This window comes from Gigantopelta aegis, chromosome 7 (genome assembly GCF_016097555.1).
Source record: "Gigantopelta aegis isolate Gae_Host chromosome 7, Gae_host_genome, whole genome shotgun sequence".
Taxonomy (NCBI): domain Eukaryota; kingdom Metazoa; phylum Mollusca; class Gastropoda; order Neomphalida; family Peltospiridae; genus Gigantopelta; species Gigantopelta aegis.
The window spans coordinates 6,570,921-6,592,668 of NC_054705.1; the positions used below are offsets into that span (position 1 = coordinate 6,570,921).

Below are 21,748 nucleotides of genomic sequence, written 5' to 3' on the forward strand. Positions count from 1 at the left end.
ATTAAGTTTGCCAAGCGTTCTGGCCCTTCCGCGTTTTATACACGCCCATCGTTAACACTTGATGTCAATAATACGGATACCAGTGATATAATTTTCTTTTAATTAATAGATTCTTAATTAACACAATTTATACACTCATAATTATTTTCAATTGTTATGAATAGATTATGCGCATTGTGCACTGCTTGCACTCGTGGTTAATCTTGAACTAATCTGGCAGTGTGAGGTCCTGTGACACGCACCGAATCTTAGTTCATCTTTCTCCATTTTAAGTCAATTTCTACGTGTCATGTTAATTTTATTATTTATTTATTTATTTATTTATTTATTTATTTATTTATTAATCAATAGTCTTTTTTTTTATTATTATTCGATGAGTCTTTGGGTGCTTCTCGGTTCTTTTCTTCCTTCGGGAATTCATCCGACCACTAATCTACCTTCACATGGTTCTAATAGACGAAATCAATTCATATTGCCGATAATGTTAACGTTTACTAATAAAACTGATATAAGCAGCATATCAACACACCCAGGGAGTACAGCAATAAAAAGTGTGGCACCTCAATTCTAATCTACCTGCAAGAAAATGGGGGGGGGGGGGGGGGTCACATACCATTTAAGAGATTTAATTAATGTTTTTAATAGCAACCATCATTTTTGCTAAAAACAAATTGCAGGTCCATTGTGGGGGGGGGGGGGGGGGGGTACCCCGCATTAGTTTCGACCTGCATAACAACTATATAACAAATAAAAGTGTATTTATTTATTGTCAATGAATAATAGTATTTGCACAAATAATCAATATCACATATTACTACCAATCGCAATCAAACAACTGTTTTTACCCCGTAAATATTTGAGGTGCACCTCGAACTTTGACACGGAACTCTCTTCTGTGGTACTATGCAACCGCATGTAAATATTTGAGGTGCACCTCGAACTTTGACACGGAATTAACTCTCTTCTTTGGTACTATGAACCCGTGCGTAATGGAAAGGACGACCATCACGATGGAATAGGATCTGCAGTGATCACTTCATCCCTGGGGATTACAACAATTATTTAAGGTGGTCGATAAATATGACTTTTTTTTACTTTTTTTTAAACATATCTGTTCCAAGCCTGTATCCCCACCGGCACCTGTCCTACGATTGCGCATGATACAACAACCAAGAAACCACGACGAGCACGAGCTAAACTAGAGCTCAAAATGGGGGGGGGGGGGGGGGGGGGGGATTCGGGGGGGGGGCGGGGAGGGTACCAGAGCAGGGGCGGCAGTGTAAAATATAGTGGAACGACTCTTTTTTTAAATTAAAGTGAGGACATTTTCACAGATTGTCACGGGGATCCTATAATACCCGTAACTGAATGAAACACGACTGTCCAAATATCTCTGGGGTGGGGGTGGGGGTGGGGTGGGGTGGTAATAAAGTCTTCCGACGCGGAGGCTTGCATTACCTATTTACCACATTATGTACGAGCGAGTGGACGAATCGTCCGTGGACGAATCGTCCGTGGACGAATCAACCGCATGATAATGAATACAAACAGTTAATAAAAACTGGATAGTAATGTTGAATTCTAACTCTATTTTACTTTTTTGGTTATAGTATACACAAAATAATGTTAAGAAACGATTACAATGTCAAAGACATAACTATTAATATGTTTGAAAAAAATGCAGTCATCGAGGTGAGTGGACGAATCGTCCGTGGACGAATCATCCGGTGGACGAATTGTCCAGTGGACGAATCGACTGGAAAGCCCTTCCACCATGGCCGGCCGCACAGAGGTATGGGTAATATTGCTATTTTTAGCACATAACGCGGAAGTAAGGTTTTGGTCCCTATAGGCCCCTCGCTTTCTCGTACTTGCAACAGGTAAGTTAATTTAAAAGGAAAAAAACTAAACAAAACGGCAGGAGTTCCTTATTTTCCCCCATACAATTTTTAAAGAAATATTTGTTAGAGGTTAGTTTAAGGTTAGGGTTTGGGTTAGCGATAGTTATCGTCAACGTCCCTAACTGCGTTATGCTTCAAATTCCGTTCACTTTGTTTTCTCGTGCACGGTTCGCGCAATCAACATCCGATTTGTTGTCATCGGCATGTCGTTCATTTATAAGGTTTTTCTTCACAGTTCAGGAACATTTTTATAAACAATAAAGTTGAGAAAAGTAAGTATCTAAATCCGAAACTTTACAAACCCCTAAAACCATTAATTTTACCAAGTCGTTTTTGTTTATTCCTTAAAATTACCAATATAGGGTCCACATGACTCGTAGAAATTGACTTAAAATCGAGAAAGATGAATTAACATTCGGTGCGTGTCACATGACCTCACACGTGCCAGATCAACAAGGCCAAAGAATTAAATTTTTATGATTTTTAGGACCCCTGTTGTTAGAATTTGTTTTCAATTATTATATTTGAACTGCAAAAAGTATGCTACATTTTTGTGCCTCTATTGTAGTGAATAGTATTCATAATCCATTCCTAACGGTTGTAAATAATTTTGAGTATATAAATTTTGTTAATTTAGAATCAATTCATTAAAAAAATTATATTTTACAAACTATGCGCAGGTATGGACGTAATACCTGTCAGTATTTTTTTTTTTTTTTTTTTTTAATTTTATTACCCCAGAAACCATTTGGTAATGTCAGGGTTGGGGCCTCTGAAGTCATTACTTACAGTATGAGTCTATAATATAACTACATATAGGCCTATATGTCAGGGATCTATCCAGACATTCTCTGGTACCCAAAAAGGTCCCCCTCTCAAAAGAAACAGGCATTGAAAATTCTCAATTTGTCTTTATTGTTTATTTTGTTTTCCCAATTTCATCTGCTATGGGACCCTAGTGAAAAATCCTGGACAAATCCCTGCATGTACATATATAAATATGCATGTATAGAGGTTATTCTCAACAAGGGATGCAAAATGATGTGACGTGAATAACCTCTATTAAAAATAACCAATATACAATACCTTTACATTACAGGTTTCATATGGGCAGATAAAAAAATAAGAGAGAATGTTCAAGTCAAGAGAGAGAGAGAGAGAAAAAAAATATAATAATAAAATAATAATAAATTTTAAAAAAAAATTAAAAAAAAAAAAAAAAAAAAGAGTAAAGAAGACAGATTTCCAAACTATAACCATTAACCATTTGTTTCGAAGAAAATTTACCAAGGTCTCCAAACTTCTTCAAATTCACTGAACTGACATTTTTTATACAATATATATTTTTCAATTTGCAGTTTATCTTTTATTATATTTTGAAGTGCCTCAACATTTAGTCCGGACTTCTGAATTTTCATTCTATAAATGTAATATTTTACATTAATAATTAGCCAATTAATAAATCTGTATTTTTGATTTGTAAGTCCAAACAAAACTATATTTTTGTCCAATGAGATGTGTTCATCTTTGGCTTGTAACCAATATTCAACAGCTTTCCAGACTTCAGCAACTTTTGTACAATTATAAAACAAATGTTCCAATGTTTCTGGTTGGAGATAACAAAAATGACAAATATCAGAATCTATATATTTTATTTTATGCAAAAAAGTATTTGTTCTGTGCAAGATTTTATACTGGAACCACATTAAAGATGGGTCTTTTAAAACTGAAAAACGGTAAACTGTAATAATATCCCCATATTTGTGGAGAAAAAGTACAACCCAATTTACAATAATATTATTTTATTTGTGATGTAGGTATTACCGTATTTGACCGGAAATAAGCCCAGGGGGCCAAGACAACTCATTGTGAGTTTGGCATGGGGTGGGCTCATTCCCAGACAAGGGGCCAGTTTTGTTGAAACATTTTTTTAATAATAATAATCTAGGAAGAAAACAAAAAACGTTCAGTAGCACATCTATTATTTAGTGTTCCATTTGTTATTAATAAATAATAATTGTTTATTAATTAAATTGTGGGGTTTTTTTTACTAGTATCTTAATTATCAGAAACACACCTTCTATGTTACAATTACTTACCAGTGCTGTTTATTTACATCCAAAATTTAATGCTGAGAAGACTTAAAACAACAGCAATTAACAACAAACAAATATACACACGTTTCTGACACAGGCAGCCAGCTTACACTACAAAGAATTGTCAATCTAAGGTCATTGTTCTTAGCCAATCAGAATAAGGTATTTGCTTAATTAGCATTAACTGCGGACCCAGTGTGGTGGTAAAAATAGACATTGGTTTTTAGTTCATACTTGGGCTTGGATACTTCAGAGAAATACTGCAGGCATGAAATTGAAAACAATGTTACACACTGTTATTGTTAGACTGCTAAATCTCACTGGTGGTAAAATATTGTGTTACATTTGTGTTTAATTATCTGCAGGAGGTATGACCTTTTAAATGAACTTTGAGCAAACTTGTAATTTCATGTTATTTATAAGGTGACGAAGTTGGGGGTGGGGCTTATTTACGAATGAGGGCCTAATTTCTTAAATGCTATCAAAACGGAGGTTGGCTTATTCAAAGACATGGGCTTATTTCTGGTACTTTATTCCTGTTCAATAATTGGTATATTGTTTTACATCCCTTAGCATCTTTTAGAAAAATGCTTAAATTGAAAGGGAAAATTGGATTGTTCAGAGGTACAAATATTTGGTTATCAGTTTTAATATTGCCAATAAATGTTCTGATTGCTCTTATTAAAGTGGCATATTCTAAAAAAATTGATTTTATATTGTATCTTGCTTTACAAACTTCATAATCCATAAACTGTCCTTGCTCATTCAATAAATCATGTATAAAAATTATGCCTTTTTCAATATAGTGTTTATACAATATAGGTTTATCATCTTTAATGATATGACTATTATACCAAATATTTGTACTCATTATGCCTGCCAGTATTGACATCAAGTGTAAGCGATATGTGTTGATAAAACGCAGACCTGACCAGAACGCTTGACAAATTGAATTTTTCCTTTGAATAAATTAAGTGTTCGGCAAATGTGCATAATTAAGAAACATATATTTTTTTATGTAGTTGTCTTAAAAATGGAAAATGATGAACTGCACATACGCATTACGATACATTTTGCAAACGCATGCACCTGAACGCAGTTAAAAACGTCGCACTTTTTCCTGTTTACTGTAGGGTGTTTCACTTTTGTTTACTAGAATGGATTTGTTTTACATCCAAATTGTTGATTTTTTTTACGTTAAATGATTAAAATCTATTTTGTTTCACGTATCGTAGCTGAAAAATGTAGAATAATATTTCCGTAAATATCGTATTCGTGTTTTTGTTGTTAGGTGAACGCAGTTTGGGACGTCGATGGTATATATACTGACACACAATGAAAACGCAAAACAGATATTTTGCAATATTTTGTTGTGATTAATGAAAAATATATTTATTGGACTTAAAATAACAATTTATGAGAGGAAACCATTGATTGGTACTTTTGTCTGGGTTTTAATCCTGGTTTTGAAACCCACAAAATGGTGTGAAATGCGTTCACTACATGCTCAATGATGCTGCATGCAATGCACATGAAATGCCAGTATGTGGACACCTAAAAGTTATGTAACGGTGTCATATTCCTCGTCACATTAAGAATGCCACGACTTGGAGAAGAACAAAGGGGCGAGTGTTGGGCATGGTTCAAGGGGGGTACTTCGCAAAGCCAAGTTGCTAGGACCTTCAGAGTCCATCCATCAACTATTGGACGACTTGTTGAACGTCATCAACAGACCGGGAGTGTCCGTGATCCACCTCGATCTGGTCAACGTCCCGTTACGACCCCACGCCAAGATCGGCAGATTCGACTACACCATCTCCGTAACGTCGCTGAGCTTGCTCATGGGCTAATGGTGGACACACCAGATACTGACCTTGATATGGGGGGTGGGGTGGGGGTGGGGGGGGTGAACTTTTCGATTACGAATGCAACTCGATTACTGATGATAACTGGCCATGTTTCCATGTGAATGTATCTCATGAATACCAGTCATTAATGTCATATTACATTATCCATCAATTCATTAATAGTTTGTCGTTATTTGCAATGAAAAGTTGTTTTTGCGTTTTCATTGTGTGTCAGTATACAATACCTTTTAAAACAATTTAACCAACATAATGTTTATATTTCGTAAGGTGCCAGTAGAAATAATATATATTAAACATTAAGATACTGTATGGCCAAAACGGACCTCATTGATGTTAACATTTCACCAGTGTCAGTCGCCATTAGCACAACTAAATGATCAGGTCAGGTCACAGTGCTTTACGTGCACATTCAGAGCAAGCTGTTGTAGCGCACGCCAACAAAATGATCAATATATTAAACTACCAATTGCTCAATATCAGTGTGGCCAATCTACGTCATAATGACGTCATTTCGTAGACTTTAATGTCGATAGTATTAATGGTTTAAATAAATAATGGGCGTTCAAGGTGCGCCAACTCATCAATAGGTGGCGTTACGCAACAACAGGGTCTCCCACGTGACACTATGAAAAACAAGGAAGTAAACGACTTTGCGTCTATAACATTTTGTAAAAAGTTCTATAAATAATGCTTTCTTCGTGTTTTTGTGTTCCTCAATACCACGGAAGAGTGGGAGTGGGAACTATTTTCTCGTGCCCCTATCCACAGAGGTTCAGGCACGCCCACTACGGATTTAGCCTCTGACTTCGCCAGTGACTAACTCCGGAGCAGGAGGGGGGGGGGGGGGGGGGGGGGGGGGGGGGGGGGGGGGGGGGGGGGGGGGGGGGGGGGGGGGGGGGGGGGGGGGGGGGGGGGGGTAAGTTTGAAGTGGGCGGAATTTGGAAGAAAGCCATTTAGTACGGTCAGCGCGAGCGCGGACCAAATAGCAGACACTTCATAAAGCTTGAAGTACACCGAGTGGGAGCCGTGCTCTGATTGGCTGAATTTCGATTCCTCGGTGAAGCCTGTTTTTTACCTAAGTCTATGAAGAGTAACTGCATACCAAAACATGTCTGGACTCTAAAATTTAACCCAAAGTAGGTAAGACTGCTCAGCCAAAAGGTTTTAAGGTGATTTTGAGCAATTGAACGGGCGCCAAAGTAAAATGCGTTAGACTACTTATAAAAAAATAAACATAAGAATTTTGAACTGCTTCCAAAACGTTTAAAGTCTAACTAGCCCAATAAAAGAGGTTACTCACGGAGGAAAAGGAAGTTGGTAGAGGGGATGTCGTCAAGGAGAGCTGATGAAGAGGGTCGAATCCAGATGGTGGAGGGCTTGCCGGTGTGTGGACTTGGCGATGCTCTCGGTGATTGGACGGTAGTCCTCCCCGGCAACGGTCTTGATGACGCGGTGGATGGTCGGGTTGTCCATTTCATCGAGAAGCATCCCTTGGTGGAAAAGTCCCCTCCGGCGGACAGTAAGGCAGATCCCTCTCCCATCTTTCATAATGATCCTCCTCACCGAAAACTCTCCTTCCGTCAGCGGCAGAGGTTCGTAGGTCTCCGGACCAGGTTCGCATAAGAGCCGACGGACATCCCCGATGTTGGTCTTGACCAGCCTTGCGTAGCGCGATGGTAGCTTGCCAGACTGTAATGCCCAAGGCTGGCCGATGGTCGGATCCTCTATCGGCGGCGGTGAAGTCGGTGTAGGCGGTTGAGTCGGCGGACTTGGCTTGTCTGGTTGGTCGCCTGGGGACACAACCGCCTTCCGTTTCCCAACGGCCACAAGACGGGCCTGGGTTTCTGCAGCGCCACTCTTCCTGGGTGGGCGTGGCATCGCTGGAAACCCGGAGGCTGAAGGCTTCGGAGATGTGGGGGGCGATTCCATCAGGGCCCGGTTAAGGTCCGTTTCCGGCTTCGCCACTGGCAAGTCAACAGCTGGATCCAGCAGAGCTGTATCAGTTGGTCTCGCTGGTGTAGACTGGGGCTTGGGGCGTACAACGGAAGAAGTCGCCGCCGATAGTTGAGCTACCGGTTTTGACTTCCCCCGGTCCGCCCCTGGCGCGTCCGTCTTTCTCCTCCTCCTCCTCCTAGATGGCTTCCTCGCTGGTTCACCGTACACCAAGGTCACGGTTGCCCGTGGCCCGGTGTACGTGACGCGGTACTCCAAAAGCACTCCGTACGAAGCAATGAGTCCCCCCAGGTGGGGGGGTAGCTCGAGAGAGCAGGCGCACACGTCCTGCTTCATCATTGTTCAAATCGGACTCGACTGAAAATGCCACGGAAGAAGGAAACTTTCCAAGTGGCAAGATATTGTAAAACAAAAGACGGATTGTTGCTATGAGTTAAGACAAATGACACTTGAAAGTCGACCGTCAGTGTTGTTTGTTTTTACAGACTGCATATATTCTGCGACAGAAGATTATAAAACATGTAAGTCCTACTGAATTTGTATTTTACTATTTTCTCCTGTAGATTCTGTTAGAATATAGTTTAGGTAATGCTAAAATATAAAATATTAATAACACGATGATATTAATTTTTTCTTTTTGCTTAAAGGCACACTATCTCTATCACTGATATTATCAGTTTGCATGTGCTATTGTTTCACCACTTTTACATTATTTAGGTCTAGCCTACTTGTCAATTATAAGTACACATTTAATTAATCAATCCTACAATTAATCTTTGCATAATTAATGAATAATGCAAGGATATCAAATTGTAATGTGCAGCCAATCAAATTGTAATACGAAGCCTCTCAAGATTTTATATACTCGTAGAGCCAGGACATAGACCAGTGGTAAGGCAATCACCTAATGTGTGGTAGGTTTAATATTGATTTCCGCAATGGGTCCATTGGGCTATTTTTCATTCTATCCAATGCTCCACAACTGGTGTAACAAAGGCTGTGGTATGTACCATCCTGTCTGTGGGATACTGCATATATAAAAGATTGCTTTCTGCCCATCAGAAAGAATAGCCCATTGTGTGGTGGAAGCAGGTTTCCTCTCATTATCTGTGTTGTCCTTAACCATATAACCTTACATACATGTATACCATGCATATAATAATAATAAAAATTAAATAATATTTGGATAGTGGGGGTGTTATTTCGGGGGTTTTTTCTTCAAATTACTGGTAGGATATACATGTATTATATTTGTTTGCACAATCATCCTCCCACCTCCTCCCGGCATCTTTATACTGATTCCAGTAATAGTATTATACTATATAAATTATAATGTTATATTTTTATAACATCTTTTATGATGTTGTTTTGCCCTTGTTACCAGTTTGCCCGAGTCATTTCACATTTTCTTTTAAAGATTTATAAATAAGGAAAGAAAAGGAACAATAACCCAATAACACCCCCTCCACCCAAATATTATTTTAATATTATTTTGTGTACATTTGATAGATGTTTGGCTGTGTAAAAGCTGCAAGTTTCTTTTCTCACTAGTCCAAGTGCCAAAAATAACATGCATGTATGTCAAATACTAAGTACTAAAGTACCTATACTATAGGATCTGCGGAGGCTCTTTAAACAGACATTCCTGTTTCCTATTTGTTGATTTAAAAATAAGTGCAAATCATTAAACTTAGCTACATGAATACATTTGTATTATAACTGAATTTTGCATTTCAGGTACAGAACTAGTACGGTTCCTTAAAGACTGAAGCTAGAAGCCATTCCATGCTTGTTTTTATGGATAGAACCTGATTTATTGTCTTGTTGGGACAGGACAAACAGACGAGAAAATGGAAACAATAAAAAAAAAGTGCCAGATTCGTATTCAGATGATGAAACAAAGTTTTTTGTTTCATGATGATTGTTCCTTAGTAAAAAAAAAAGTAATAAGTGTCAATGTGTCAGATGTTGAAGTTGTGAGATACAAGTGAATATCAGACTATACTTGGAACTTGGAAAGGTTTTTGGGGGTTTGTTTTAAATAATTGTGATTTATATTTCTAAATTATGATGCTTTGCATGTTGTTGGTTTTATATTTTTAGACATTTATAAATGCTTTCTGTTTACATACATTTGGGTTCATACCCCCCTCTCCCCCAATAACCCCCCACAAATTCATTGACATTAATTGGCTTTGATCTGGGGGAGGGAGATAGAGAAGAAGGAAAGAGAGAGAGGGAGGGGTGAGCAGATGGAAGACCTGGATAGTTATTGCTGGGGATAAATACACTGCGAAACTATGGATTGCTTGTCGACTTTTTTTTCTGTTATGTACTGTATATATAACATAACATGGTGACAGGTGTAAAAAAAACAAAAACACCCAAAATATGTTGATGACTAAATAGAGTTCATCTAAAAATAGTTCACCCTTCACAGCTGTTGCATTAGTGGCACTGGTACTCGGGGCTTTAGATCTCACTCATTTGAGCACAATATATATACATGTATATATTGTTTTCTGCTGCTGAAGGGTTATATTGCATTAAAGTTATTTTAATCTAATTCAAGCAAAATATTTCAGTGATTTTGAAGTAAACTGTTTTGAGGTAAGCATGTTTGTATTTAAAGTTAGTCTCTGATTACCATATTATAACATCATGTACAAATATGAAATACAAGCTCAAATGCACTTTTAAAAAACTCGTGTGTGTTCGCTGTGAACGAAGATCTAAAGTATACGCTTGATTCGTCGCCTGTGCCGCCATAACTTGGCAAAGCACAAACGACAGCCTGTTGTCAGTTTCATTTAACACGTGCGTTTGCAGATTTCAAATTGTAGGGTTCGTCACAAAAAATTAAAAGAGAAATCTTGCGCTGTACGAAGAACGTTCGGTTGAGGAATGAATGATTGTTTAACGACACCCCAGCACGAAAAACACATCGGCCACCGGGCGCCAAACCATGGTAATGGAAACAAATAAGGTGATAATCAACATCAATAGAAAAATTCAAGATATAAATAAAAACAGTGTGAAGAACTGTGTAAAAATACAAATATAAATATCACAGATAGATACTGACTTTTACTCTTAAACTTCAATTTGTGCTGTATTGGCCATTCCCAAAGAGAATGTTACACCCCTGCACCACGGCGAGGTTACAGCACGCGCAGGGGTTCGGTTGAGGATACGGTATTGAGTCTTTCGTTAAAACCGGTTTGATCTTGACAACGTATTATCGACAATCGTACCTTCCTATTTCAGAATTAATATTTTATAAAGTGTTAGTAGAACTTTCAAAGTTTAGTTTGTATACTAGTAACACATTAATCATGTATATATTTTTTAAATAAAATATACTAAAGTAGACGATGAACGTTTTCACCTCTTAATTTTACGTGTTAAAATCGACATATTCAAATAAATATTCTTTCGTTTGGAAAGGGTAAAGTTAGGTTAACGACATCAAAGTTAGAGCATATTGATTTAATAATCATCCGACGCCATACAACCGTAAATAAAATGTGTTGAGTGTGTCATTAAATAAAACATATCCTATCCTTCCTTCCATCTGCTGTTGGATGTCCAACATTTGGTAATTTTGACATATAATCTTAGAGAGGAATCGGGTGCATGTGCAGGGGGAGGGTATTGGAGGTCGAAACCCTTACTTGCCCAAGCTTAAAAAAAATCGAAATGTATTTTCTGGGGGAGCATGGCCCCATATAAACTTCGCTCAGCACAGTCTATAACCCCAACCCCGCTGAAATCCCTGCACACGCGCCTTGGAAACCCGCTACAATTTTTTTTGGCAAGGGATCGTTTATATGTACCATCCCACAGACAGGATATCACATACCATGGTCTTTTATATACCCGCCGATGGGATCGATCCTAGACCGACCGCGCATTTCCAAAAAACACCTTTTTAGGTCTAAGTAATGAATAAAAATAATATATAGTCTTGAAAAATGTTACGTAAATCGAACACAGTACCCTCTTCCTCTACCCCTAGATCGTTACGTACTTAGTAACACCCCCTTACATGTAACGCGTATGCCAACAGCTGGCCACTGTCAAAATTTCAAGGCAAATCCCCCCCCAGCCACCCACCCCTGGAAAGGCGTTGTACCATACCTCTATGGATATAAATATGTTTTGGAGATATGAGACGACCCCTCAATCAAGACAGTTAAATTTGTTAAAAAATTGCGAAAACTCACGTGATCTCTTTTTGGGGAATTCCACACTTGTGATAAGCCAATGAAAACCGACATCGGTAGGAACCCGTTAAAAGTGTCCCACTTTTGAAATACTGGCTTTGTTTTTGACCTGGATAAGCCAGCGTAATGAAACCAATGCGGAGTGCGGCGTCATATATGCACCAAACGTAATTGGATTTTCTGTTCTATATGCTTAAATAATAAAAATATTCCGGATACTGCCGCTTTAATTTGGTATGTTTATTTTGGGCACAGCATTTAATACCTTGGCTTAGTTGCAATCTAAAGCGCCAGTTTACCATACCATGAATTGACCCATAGGCATACTGGACATTTTTTTTTTGGGGGGGGGGGGGGGGGGGGGGGGGGGGGGGGGGTTGAACTGAACTTGCCCAGTCCCCCCGTACCGTACGCCTATGAATTTGGCCCATATTGTTTCACTACTGCAATCTGTATTCCAAAAACAATTTAAGTGGAACATTTTATTTATTAAATGGAGAGGAGGAAAGGTGACAAAATGTTTTATAAAAACATTAAAGTATAGTTATTAGTGGTGTGAATGTATATTGTCCCAAACTGTGACCCATGACTGGTATAAAACCCCATGATATTTGCTGTCATGTGTGGAGAAGTGTATACTTAGTAATAATGCTGCTAATGGAAAACCGTCAATTACCAAATGGTTGACATTCAATAGCTAATTAATTTATCAGTGTGCTCTAGCGGTGTCATAAAGCAAAAATACATTTTAACTTAAAAGGCATTCACAGCATCCAGGTAAGTTTGAAGACTGATCATAAAATTTGCACCCCCCCCCCCCCCCACCCCACCCCACCCCACACACACACACACACACGCCTCAAATAGGTAAAATATGTTCATCCCCAACAAACAAAAAACCTGTTCGACCCCACTTGGGGTTTTGGTGTATCCTGTTTTTTTAAAATATCGATAAGGGAAAAAGAACAATGACTACGTTTGTAGGTAAAATAGGTCATGTGATCACTAACACCCAAGTATATCAATCAATGTCGTCTTTACTGCCTAACATTAATATTGGGGGTGGGGCGAACCGACAAATAGTTGGGGTCGAACTGGCTTGGAGAGAAACGTCTGGTACCCAAGTCACTGACGATAATTTGTTTAAAAAAGTCATAATAAAAGTTTTATGTAAATTCACAGACATAGTACTCCACAATGATTATCATTTTCGAAAAAAATATTACAAAATTATAATTTTACTCCCATTTTGCAGTTGGTCCGAATTAATGTTAGTCACGAAAAACCGTACAACACGTACACACCTTACCTACGTATATTAAGCCTACGATACAACGAGAAATAAAACAAAATTTCGATCTGCACATCAGTTTCTACTTATTTTTATTTCGTTTCATAATTAATGCAAGTTGAATACGCTGTATTTTGATGTTATTTAACTGTGTACGAAAACGACTTGCTAGACTGGTTTCCTTTTTCACGTAGGACCGTATTTTTGTGTGGCGTTGACTTCACCTCGAAGCCTCATTAAAGGAGACCGGACACCAAAGCATATATACGGCGTAATGAATTGTTTGCCGTCATAAACCACAACACGCAACTACCGCGCTCCCCTTATTGAAAGTTGGGTTGGTTTTTTTTTCGCCGATCTCCGATGTTTGCCGGAAACTGTCGACAATTGATGAGCTAGAACCGTGACGTCATCGATGAGAAGAAAACTGAATCTACCAAGCAACATGGACGAACATAGCGATTCGAGTGACGAAGAATTGTGTCCAGCTTGTGCTAATGGCATCAAACCGTGTCAGTTTGAACCACTTATCAGACACTTTGTCCCTAATCCTGAAAATGTTGTCTTAGACGAAAATTCGGATGAATCAACTGCCGACGAGGACGAGGAAGCCACACGGTCATAGACTAGCATACAAGCATTTTTTTAAACATACTTTTTTAATGACATTTTTAATGTAAACTGAAGCAAATGGACCTAATTAGAAGAAAAGCACACAAAATGTAATAATATTTATCCATAACTCTTGTTCAGCATAGATGTAAATATGACACGTCAGTGGATATTCTAAAGGCTGATTTCGCAAATTTGCAAAAAGCGTCCCCTCCTCACCAAAGCAAAATATAATAATTTAACAAAAAAACTTTGTTCTCTTAACTAGTTACCCTCCAAGTTTTAATGTGCTTGGTTAAACAGTTGTTTTTTTTAATTATTAAGAAAATGTGTTACCAGTCTGCCGAAACTGTCCACAGCCGGGTACAGAAACACAGAAATGTTGGAAAATATACTGTTGTCATATACTGACAATCATTTTACAACTAATGTCTTATCGACAATATTATTATGTAGTCTTTGCATTTATTAATATAAAATAAAACAGGCCCGTAGAAACAGGGGCGGGCCTAGGGACTTGTTCTCCATCACACACTCTAGGATAAAAATATATGTTTTAAATTTTCACTACTCTGCATAAGTAAAGATGATATAAAGATAAAAATCTAGTTTGTATCCCTCACTAAAGACCGTATCCCCTCCCCCACTTCAAATATCGTTTCTACAGGCCTGTACAAATGTTGATAATATGTAGAGGGTGAGGTTAGGAGCCAGTTACTTTTATCTTTAGGATTTTGTAATCATGATTTCAAACCAACTGTTTCAGGTAGTTTGCTCCACATACTGACATAAAGCACATTTGTTATATATTGGAATAAAATAAAAATAATTACAATATATCCAGTGTTATTTTCTTTAATTATTCATGGAGGAAGAAGGAAGTCCTGATGAAAATATATTACAGGTAAAATATATAACAGGTAAAACAGGTACCCCCACTTTTTTACCATTGTAACCAAAATCTGATGTAGAGTTTATACCCGGTCCGTCAGTGCCACCCCCCCCCCCCCCCCCCCCCACACACACAGTCGTTCCTACGGGCCTGTAAAAACTAAATATATTCAAAGGAGTATATTGGGTGGTTATAGGTTTGAAATGGGGTTTTTTATTGAACATTTTATTTCATGCACTTTTATAAATTTTAAACAGCAATTATGTTACTATAGTCTATCGAAAAAATAAAACATATATATATATATATATATATATATATATATATATATATATATATATATATATATATATATATATATATATATATATATATATATAGACACACACACACACACACACACACACACACACACACACATTAATATCTGAGATTTTTTAGCACATACATATAAGTTTACCCTCCGCACCCTCTGGCAGAAACCCAGGGTAGGTATTAAAATAATTATTTGGTGTAGAGTGTTTTTAATATGACATACAGAAAGCATTGAAAAGTACAATTTTATTATGCTTTAATAATCGACATTAGCTTTAAAATTATTTAACCATCATTCCTTCTGGCCAGAGTACATATGTTGTTCCTAACAGAGTGTTAGCATTTTAATTTTAATGGCAGTATACTGAACTGACGATAAACATTGTTAACTAACGTAATAATTTACGTTTTGAAGGTGTTTTGTTATGAGGTTAACAAACCAACTAGATCAAGAGACGTTAGTATGGAGTCGTTATGGGCTGTCGGTGAAAATTAATTTGGTAATTATAGGTAAATAAATGTGGTTTAAATATTCGTATGTGAACAAATTGCAATACCTTTTTTTAATGTATATCTTAAGTACATACTTGTTTTAATTTTCACATTGTAAATGTACCATAACCTGCTGTATTTAGTTGTTGTAAAGCCCATTCGACGACAATAATGCGTCCATGTTTTAAAACAACTTTCGGGGTTTTTTTAGAAATCGAAACCATGATGTTTCTTGGGATGCATTGCTGTTACTGTTGCAGTTAAACACTGCGCAGTTAACCATCATATAATTACGTCGACAGTATATAATAACACTAATTATCTTGTAAATTAAATTTCCGATAAACCTGGAGACAAAAAAAAGAAGAAGATGACTAAAAGGCACAACCAAAGAATCGACACGCGTACCGGTATTGCTTGGTAACTCTCACCGATGACGTATTGCCTCGCTTTCGTTCAGATCTATGCATAATCCCGCCCACTTCTGTTTTTACCCCAAACCTAAGACGCGCAGCTGACCGGTGCCTCGCAGCGAGCCGGGCGTTAGAGTAATGCGGTCTTTGACGCTAACTTAATCCATTACACACTACATGTCTTTTGGTGTCTGATCTCCTTTAAACAAATCCACAAAATATCTAAACTATATCAATGTTTAGACGTATAGTGATATATTGATGTAGTTTGCTGATATAGTGGTCGCAATTATTAAGTTATTGTGACATTTCATCTTTTCACTACAGTAAGGTACATGTCGACTGTTAACATGGCTCCGGTGTTAGTAACATAGCCCGTGTACTGCTTACGGAAACCCCATTGATTGTGACGTACATTGGCCACACAAGGATTTCCGATGGCGTTTCGGCCTGAAAGAATAAACCGTAATCACCGAAGCGTCCTCTATACCTTTCAAAATATATACTCGTCTTGCCATTCCCACAATTCCACAAGACGATCAGGAGAAGAAAGTGATATCCACTCATTTTTTACAATAGGTTTATAGTGGGAACGATAGCAGAGATCATGGCAGGATTATGAGTGACGGATTGACTTGGCTAACTGATTCCATGCGTCCAGATCACTTATGACGTGGTGATGATGAAATAAACATGCGTCTGGAATGTTTCTTTGAAAATAAACTGGGACGGTTTTATTATCACTTGTGATGAGCAGGCGTCCAAGTCTGCTTTCCATACGTTCAAGGACGCTTGGACTCGTCTTAACGCGACCCCTGGGTGACGACCAGGTCACCAGTGCATGCAGCCAATGAAAAACAACACGGTGGAAATAGATTACACTGTGACGTATAGTTAACCTGACAATCATGTGTCTGTAACGGCTGTAAATAACTTAGTCGGAAAAGATGTTAAAGGGACACACCCTAGTTACGGCTAGTTGTTAACCATTACGGCGTTGTTTTTCGCTATTAAACCTATTTTTTTCACAAATAAAATTGCACTTTACTTACCGTTTATTATTTAGAATATACATTTCCATTCACCTGAAGTGTTTTCTGGTAATCCTGGTAATCCTGGTGTTTGTAATACCACAAAATGCATTTTTCGTATTTCTGAAAAACGGACGAACGCTTGAGAAAAAAACGTTGAGCAGACAAGGTCTAATCTATTTTTAGACGGGATATTTCCATTTCAATGTCACAGACGTTATTATACCACGTGACCGTTATCATTTTGGTTCGGTTTGTTTTCTCGTGCACGGTTCGCGCAATCAACATCCGATTTGTTGTTGTTCATTTGTGAGATTTTTCTTCACAGTTCGTGAACATTTTCAGTAACAATAAAGTTCAGACAAGTAAGTAACTCAATACAAAACGTTACAAACCCTTAAAACCAATAATTTTGCAAAGTCCTACGATATCTGGAGAGGGGATACAACCAGGACAGAACAGTTGGAACATGTCCAGGAGAGGTGAAAAGAACGCACCCCAAGTCTGTGAAATTTGTCGTGACGTAGGCATTGTTGTGCTTCGAGCGACATCTACCGGTGACATCAGAATACAAACTTTCAAAATTATTTCAAGCAATTGGGACATGGGGATTCCCATGGTATTTGTCGATATAAAATCTGCTTTTTCACTCCATTTGATAAAAATGTGATCTAAGTGTGTTACAGGTTTGTAGATTAACCAAATTATAATTTATTTTCGCTGGATGGAACTAGGGTGTGCGGCTTTAAGATTTTCTTAAAACCTGCTTTTTTGAGAATATGTAAGAGAGAGAATAATACATTCATGTTCGTTAGATACCATTTATCTCACAACTCGTTGTTTAAAAACGTATCAAACTCGCTCGTTAGATACATTTTAAAACAACTCGTTGTGAGATAAATGGTATCTAACGGCCACTTATGTATTAGTCTCTATTTATCCAGATTCGGGCATTTTTGTTTAATTTGGGCAAAAGCCAGCCTGAATTTTACACTAATGGGAGCCCTTACGCCTATGTATACACCCACAACTTTACATTTCACGTTGGAATTGTTGCAGCCACATTTGTTTGTTCTGCTTGAATATTCACTGCCACATTAGCATCTGATCAATTTTAACAACTCTTCTGGAGTCAGTAATATATCAGTGACGGTAGTTGGTATAAGAGATTTAGAAGTCACTTCTCATTATCAACCATATACAGTTGGATCGATCTAATGCTTGCGGAATTCGTTCTAACGTATTTATCTATTCACGGGGGGGGGGGGGGGGGGGGGTGGGGGGGGGGTTAAACAGGCTTTAGTGCACAAGTCGTGCTCCAGAGGCGGATCTAAATTTTGCGATAGTTAAAATTTTATTATATATTAATTTTCATTTTTTTTACAATCCCCCTCCAAAGTTCCCTTGGCGTACCATCTCATGTCACTGCCTCCACCCCCTAAATGGATTTTCTGGATCCGCCACTGTGCTCTGACTAACTTTTGATGACCACAAAGGCTTCTGTCACAGTCTTAGACTAATATTGTGGCTGATCATAGCATGCTAAAGTAAACAACTTGGCTTGATTTGTAACATGTGACAGATGTATGCTAATGTTTTCTAGCTAGTGAAGAGTATGCAATATGACGACAAAATCGTATTCCGACATCATAATCGGTCCGACTGAACCAAACCCAGTCAACCGCTTGTCGCTAACGTCCGCTAGACTGGTTTATGCGCTTCACGTTAAACGAAATGACCACGTCGAAAACCAATCAAATAGTTCGTGAAACGTTAGCTGGCTGAACTTGTGACTGGTGTGAGACCCTCAACACGGCACCCTTTCCTTTGACAACAGCCAACTGCTATTAATTTTGTCCCAGATATTTTGGTGCCAGAAGTACATTGTATTTTTAAACTTATTATTAAGCGTTACATGCATTTGTTTGTTTTGTTACTTTCAGCTTTGCAACAGGTCAGCTTTAAAACGATGGGTGAACGCGTCAAAGTTTCCTCAGAAAACAAGAAAGGGGAGGTACCTGCCGTTCTATTCAAAGGTGCCGAAAGATCAGCTGGAATCATAGTGCTCCAGGAATGGTGGGGATTAAACCAGCAGATACAAGACAGGGCACAGGAAATAGGCAAGAAGGGCGGCTTTACCACGATCGTTCCCGATCTTTACCGAGGTCAGTTGGGGACCAACAACGAGGTAGCAGGCCACCTCATGTCTGGCCTCGACTGGTTTGGAGCAGTGAAGGATATCGAAGGCTGTGCGAAGTACCTACTAAAACATGGCTGTACCAAGATTGGAGTCACTGGCTACTGCATGGGTGGCGCCCTCACAGTAGCTGCATGCTGCCTGACACCGGAAGTCAGCGCAGGCGTGGTGTTTTATGGGGTGCCCAGTAAGGAGCTGTGCGATCCCTCGACGATGAAGGTCCCTATCCAGTGCCATTTTGGCGACAAGGATGACATCGTGGGCTTCTCGTCCCCATCTGATGCTGAAAAGCTACGAAAGCAGCTAGAGGCGGGAAAGGTGAACCACGAGTTTTATATGTATGACGCGGGACACGCCTTCACCAACAGATCCAACCCAAACTTCAACCAAGAGGCAAGTGAAAAGGCTCTGGAACGAATGTATGCTTTCTTCACGAAGCATCTCAAATAAGCTATAGCTAATACACAAAACAGTGGACATGCTTTGCAAGCCTTACCAAGATGACATTTCCCACTTGACAACCACGCACAAAATCAATGACCCAGCAATAGTGGACATGGTTTGCAAGGCTTACCAAGACTATACTTCCCACACACAAAATCTTTCATCCAGTCTATTCTTAGTTCCTGTTATAATTAATAAAGTTGTGTATGTGCTAATTTGGTTTTATTATGATACTCGGTAATTTCACTCTAAAATGTGTTATCGTCAAGTGCCTATCTTATCGTGTGTGAGAGAGAGAGAGAGAGAGAGAGAGAGAGAGAGAGAGAGAGAGAGAGAGAGAGAGAGAGAGAGAGATTGTGGGGTTTTTTCTCTTGTTTTACTTTTCTTTTTTTTTTTCTTTCTTTTCTTTTCTATTATTATTTGTTTATTTAAGAATTGAACGCAATTATTTTTTGGTTCATGCAAGTATGAACCGAAAAAACGATGTGCACATTGTATGAGCCCGCGTAGAGGCTTAGTAGGCGTGGCTTAATTTTTTTGGGTTCATCGAGATATGAACGAAAAAAAGTAAGCACCTCTGGACCAATCAGATTGCCATAAAGTGTATAGACGCAAAGAAAATTTAATTATACTACTCAAAAGAATTTAAGGGTCAAAAATTTATAACCAAATAAGTTTCAGAGTGTATTAGATTGATGATGTAAACTACACCAAATTTTTTATTTATTGTTCCATATTTACAAAAACCCACAAATAAACGTCACTGTATACAAGAAAGTCACATGACATGCTGTCAAAGTTGAAGGTTGTCAAACATGGATTTTACACATTAGAACATTCGTTTAATAGTGTGTGAATCCACCCCTGGCGCGAATACACTCGACACATCGTTGCCTCATGCTGTTGATCAGACGTCTGAAGAACTCTTGGGGAATGGCCTGCCACTCTGCCATAAGAAGTTGACCCAGATCATGAAGGTTGGCCGGAGGGGCATGGTTATCCCGAACTCTCCTGCCTAATTCGTCCCAGGCGTGCTCCATTGGGGCCAAGTCAGGCGAATATGCTGGCCAATCCATCCTGGCGATACCTTGTTGTCTGAGAAAGTCCGTTACCACCCTGGCGCGGTGGGGTCTGGCATTGTCATCCTGCAGAACTGCCCCGCCGCCAATCTGCTGAAGGCCTGGGAGAACCAACGGCCGGATAATCTCATTCAGATAGCGGATTCCATTCAGATTGCCATCCACCCCATAGAGGGGGGTCCTGTGGTGGATAGAGATGCCGCCCCACACCATGACGCTGCCACCACCGAACCGGTGACGTTGTCTAACGTTAACGTCAGCGAAGCGCTCCCCAGGACGTCTGTAGACACGAACCCGACCGTCGTTGAACTGGAGACTAAACCTGGACTCATAAGTGAACATCACTCGACCCCATTGAACACGTTGCCACCGCAGATGAAGCGTACACCAGTGACGTCTGGCCGTTCTGTGACGTGGTAGGAGTGGTGGTCGAACAGCCTGGCGACGGCAGCGTAGATTATTGGCTCTCAGACGATTGCGTATGGTTTGATCAGACACTCGAGTTCCAGTCGCAGTCCGCAGATCACGTAATCGGCGTGCAGTGGTTGTGCGTTGATGTAGAGCCATATTGGTGATGTAGCGGTCCTCTCTATTTGTAGTGCTTCGGGGTCTTCCCGAACGTGGACGATTTCGAACAGAATTCGTTGCTTGGTACCGTTGCCACAGTCGGCCAACGACACTCTGACTGACACCAAGTCTCAGAGTAACATTTCTTTGCGTATTGCCATCCTGAAGCCAAGCAATAGCCCTTCCTCGATCTTCGACAGTCAGTTGAAGTCGTACCATTGTCGAATTTGGAGTGTGCACCGTACACGAACGCAAGTTCCAATTATACGGAAATTCAGCATTGGGAACATGGAATACACGTGCAAAGCGTGCAAATGAAGCGCTTTGTGAAAAAGCAAGTTATGGGCACTTAGCAGACTTTTCGCTTTCGC

At 39.1% G+C, this 21,748-nt stretch overlaps 1 protein-coding gene across 1 annotated transcript; it reads left to right on the forward strand.

Moving 5' to 3' along the window:
• Positions 1–1,778: 1,778 nt before the first annotated feature.
• On the forward strand, positions 1,779–19,946 carry LOC121377351 (putative carboxymethylenebutenolidase). Its single transcript, XM_041505306.1, has 2 exons — positions 1,779–1,880; positions 19,034–19,946. The coding sequence occupies exon 2, from the start codon at positions 19,060–19,062 to the stop codon at positions 19,735–19,737; it is 678 nt and encodes a 225-aa protein (XP_041361240.1). The 5' UTR covers positions 1,779–1,880; positions 19,034–19,059; the 3' UTR covers positions 19,738–19,946.
• Positions 19,947–21,748: the final 1,802 nt, after the last annotated feature.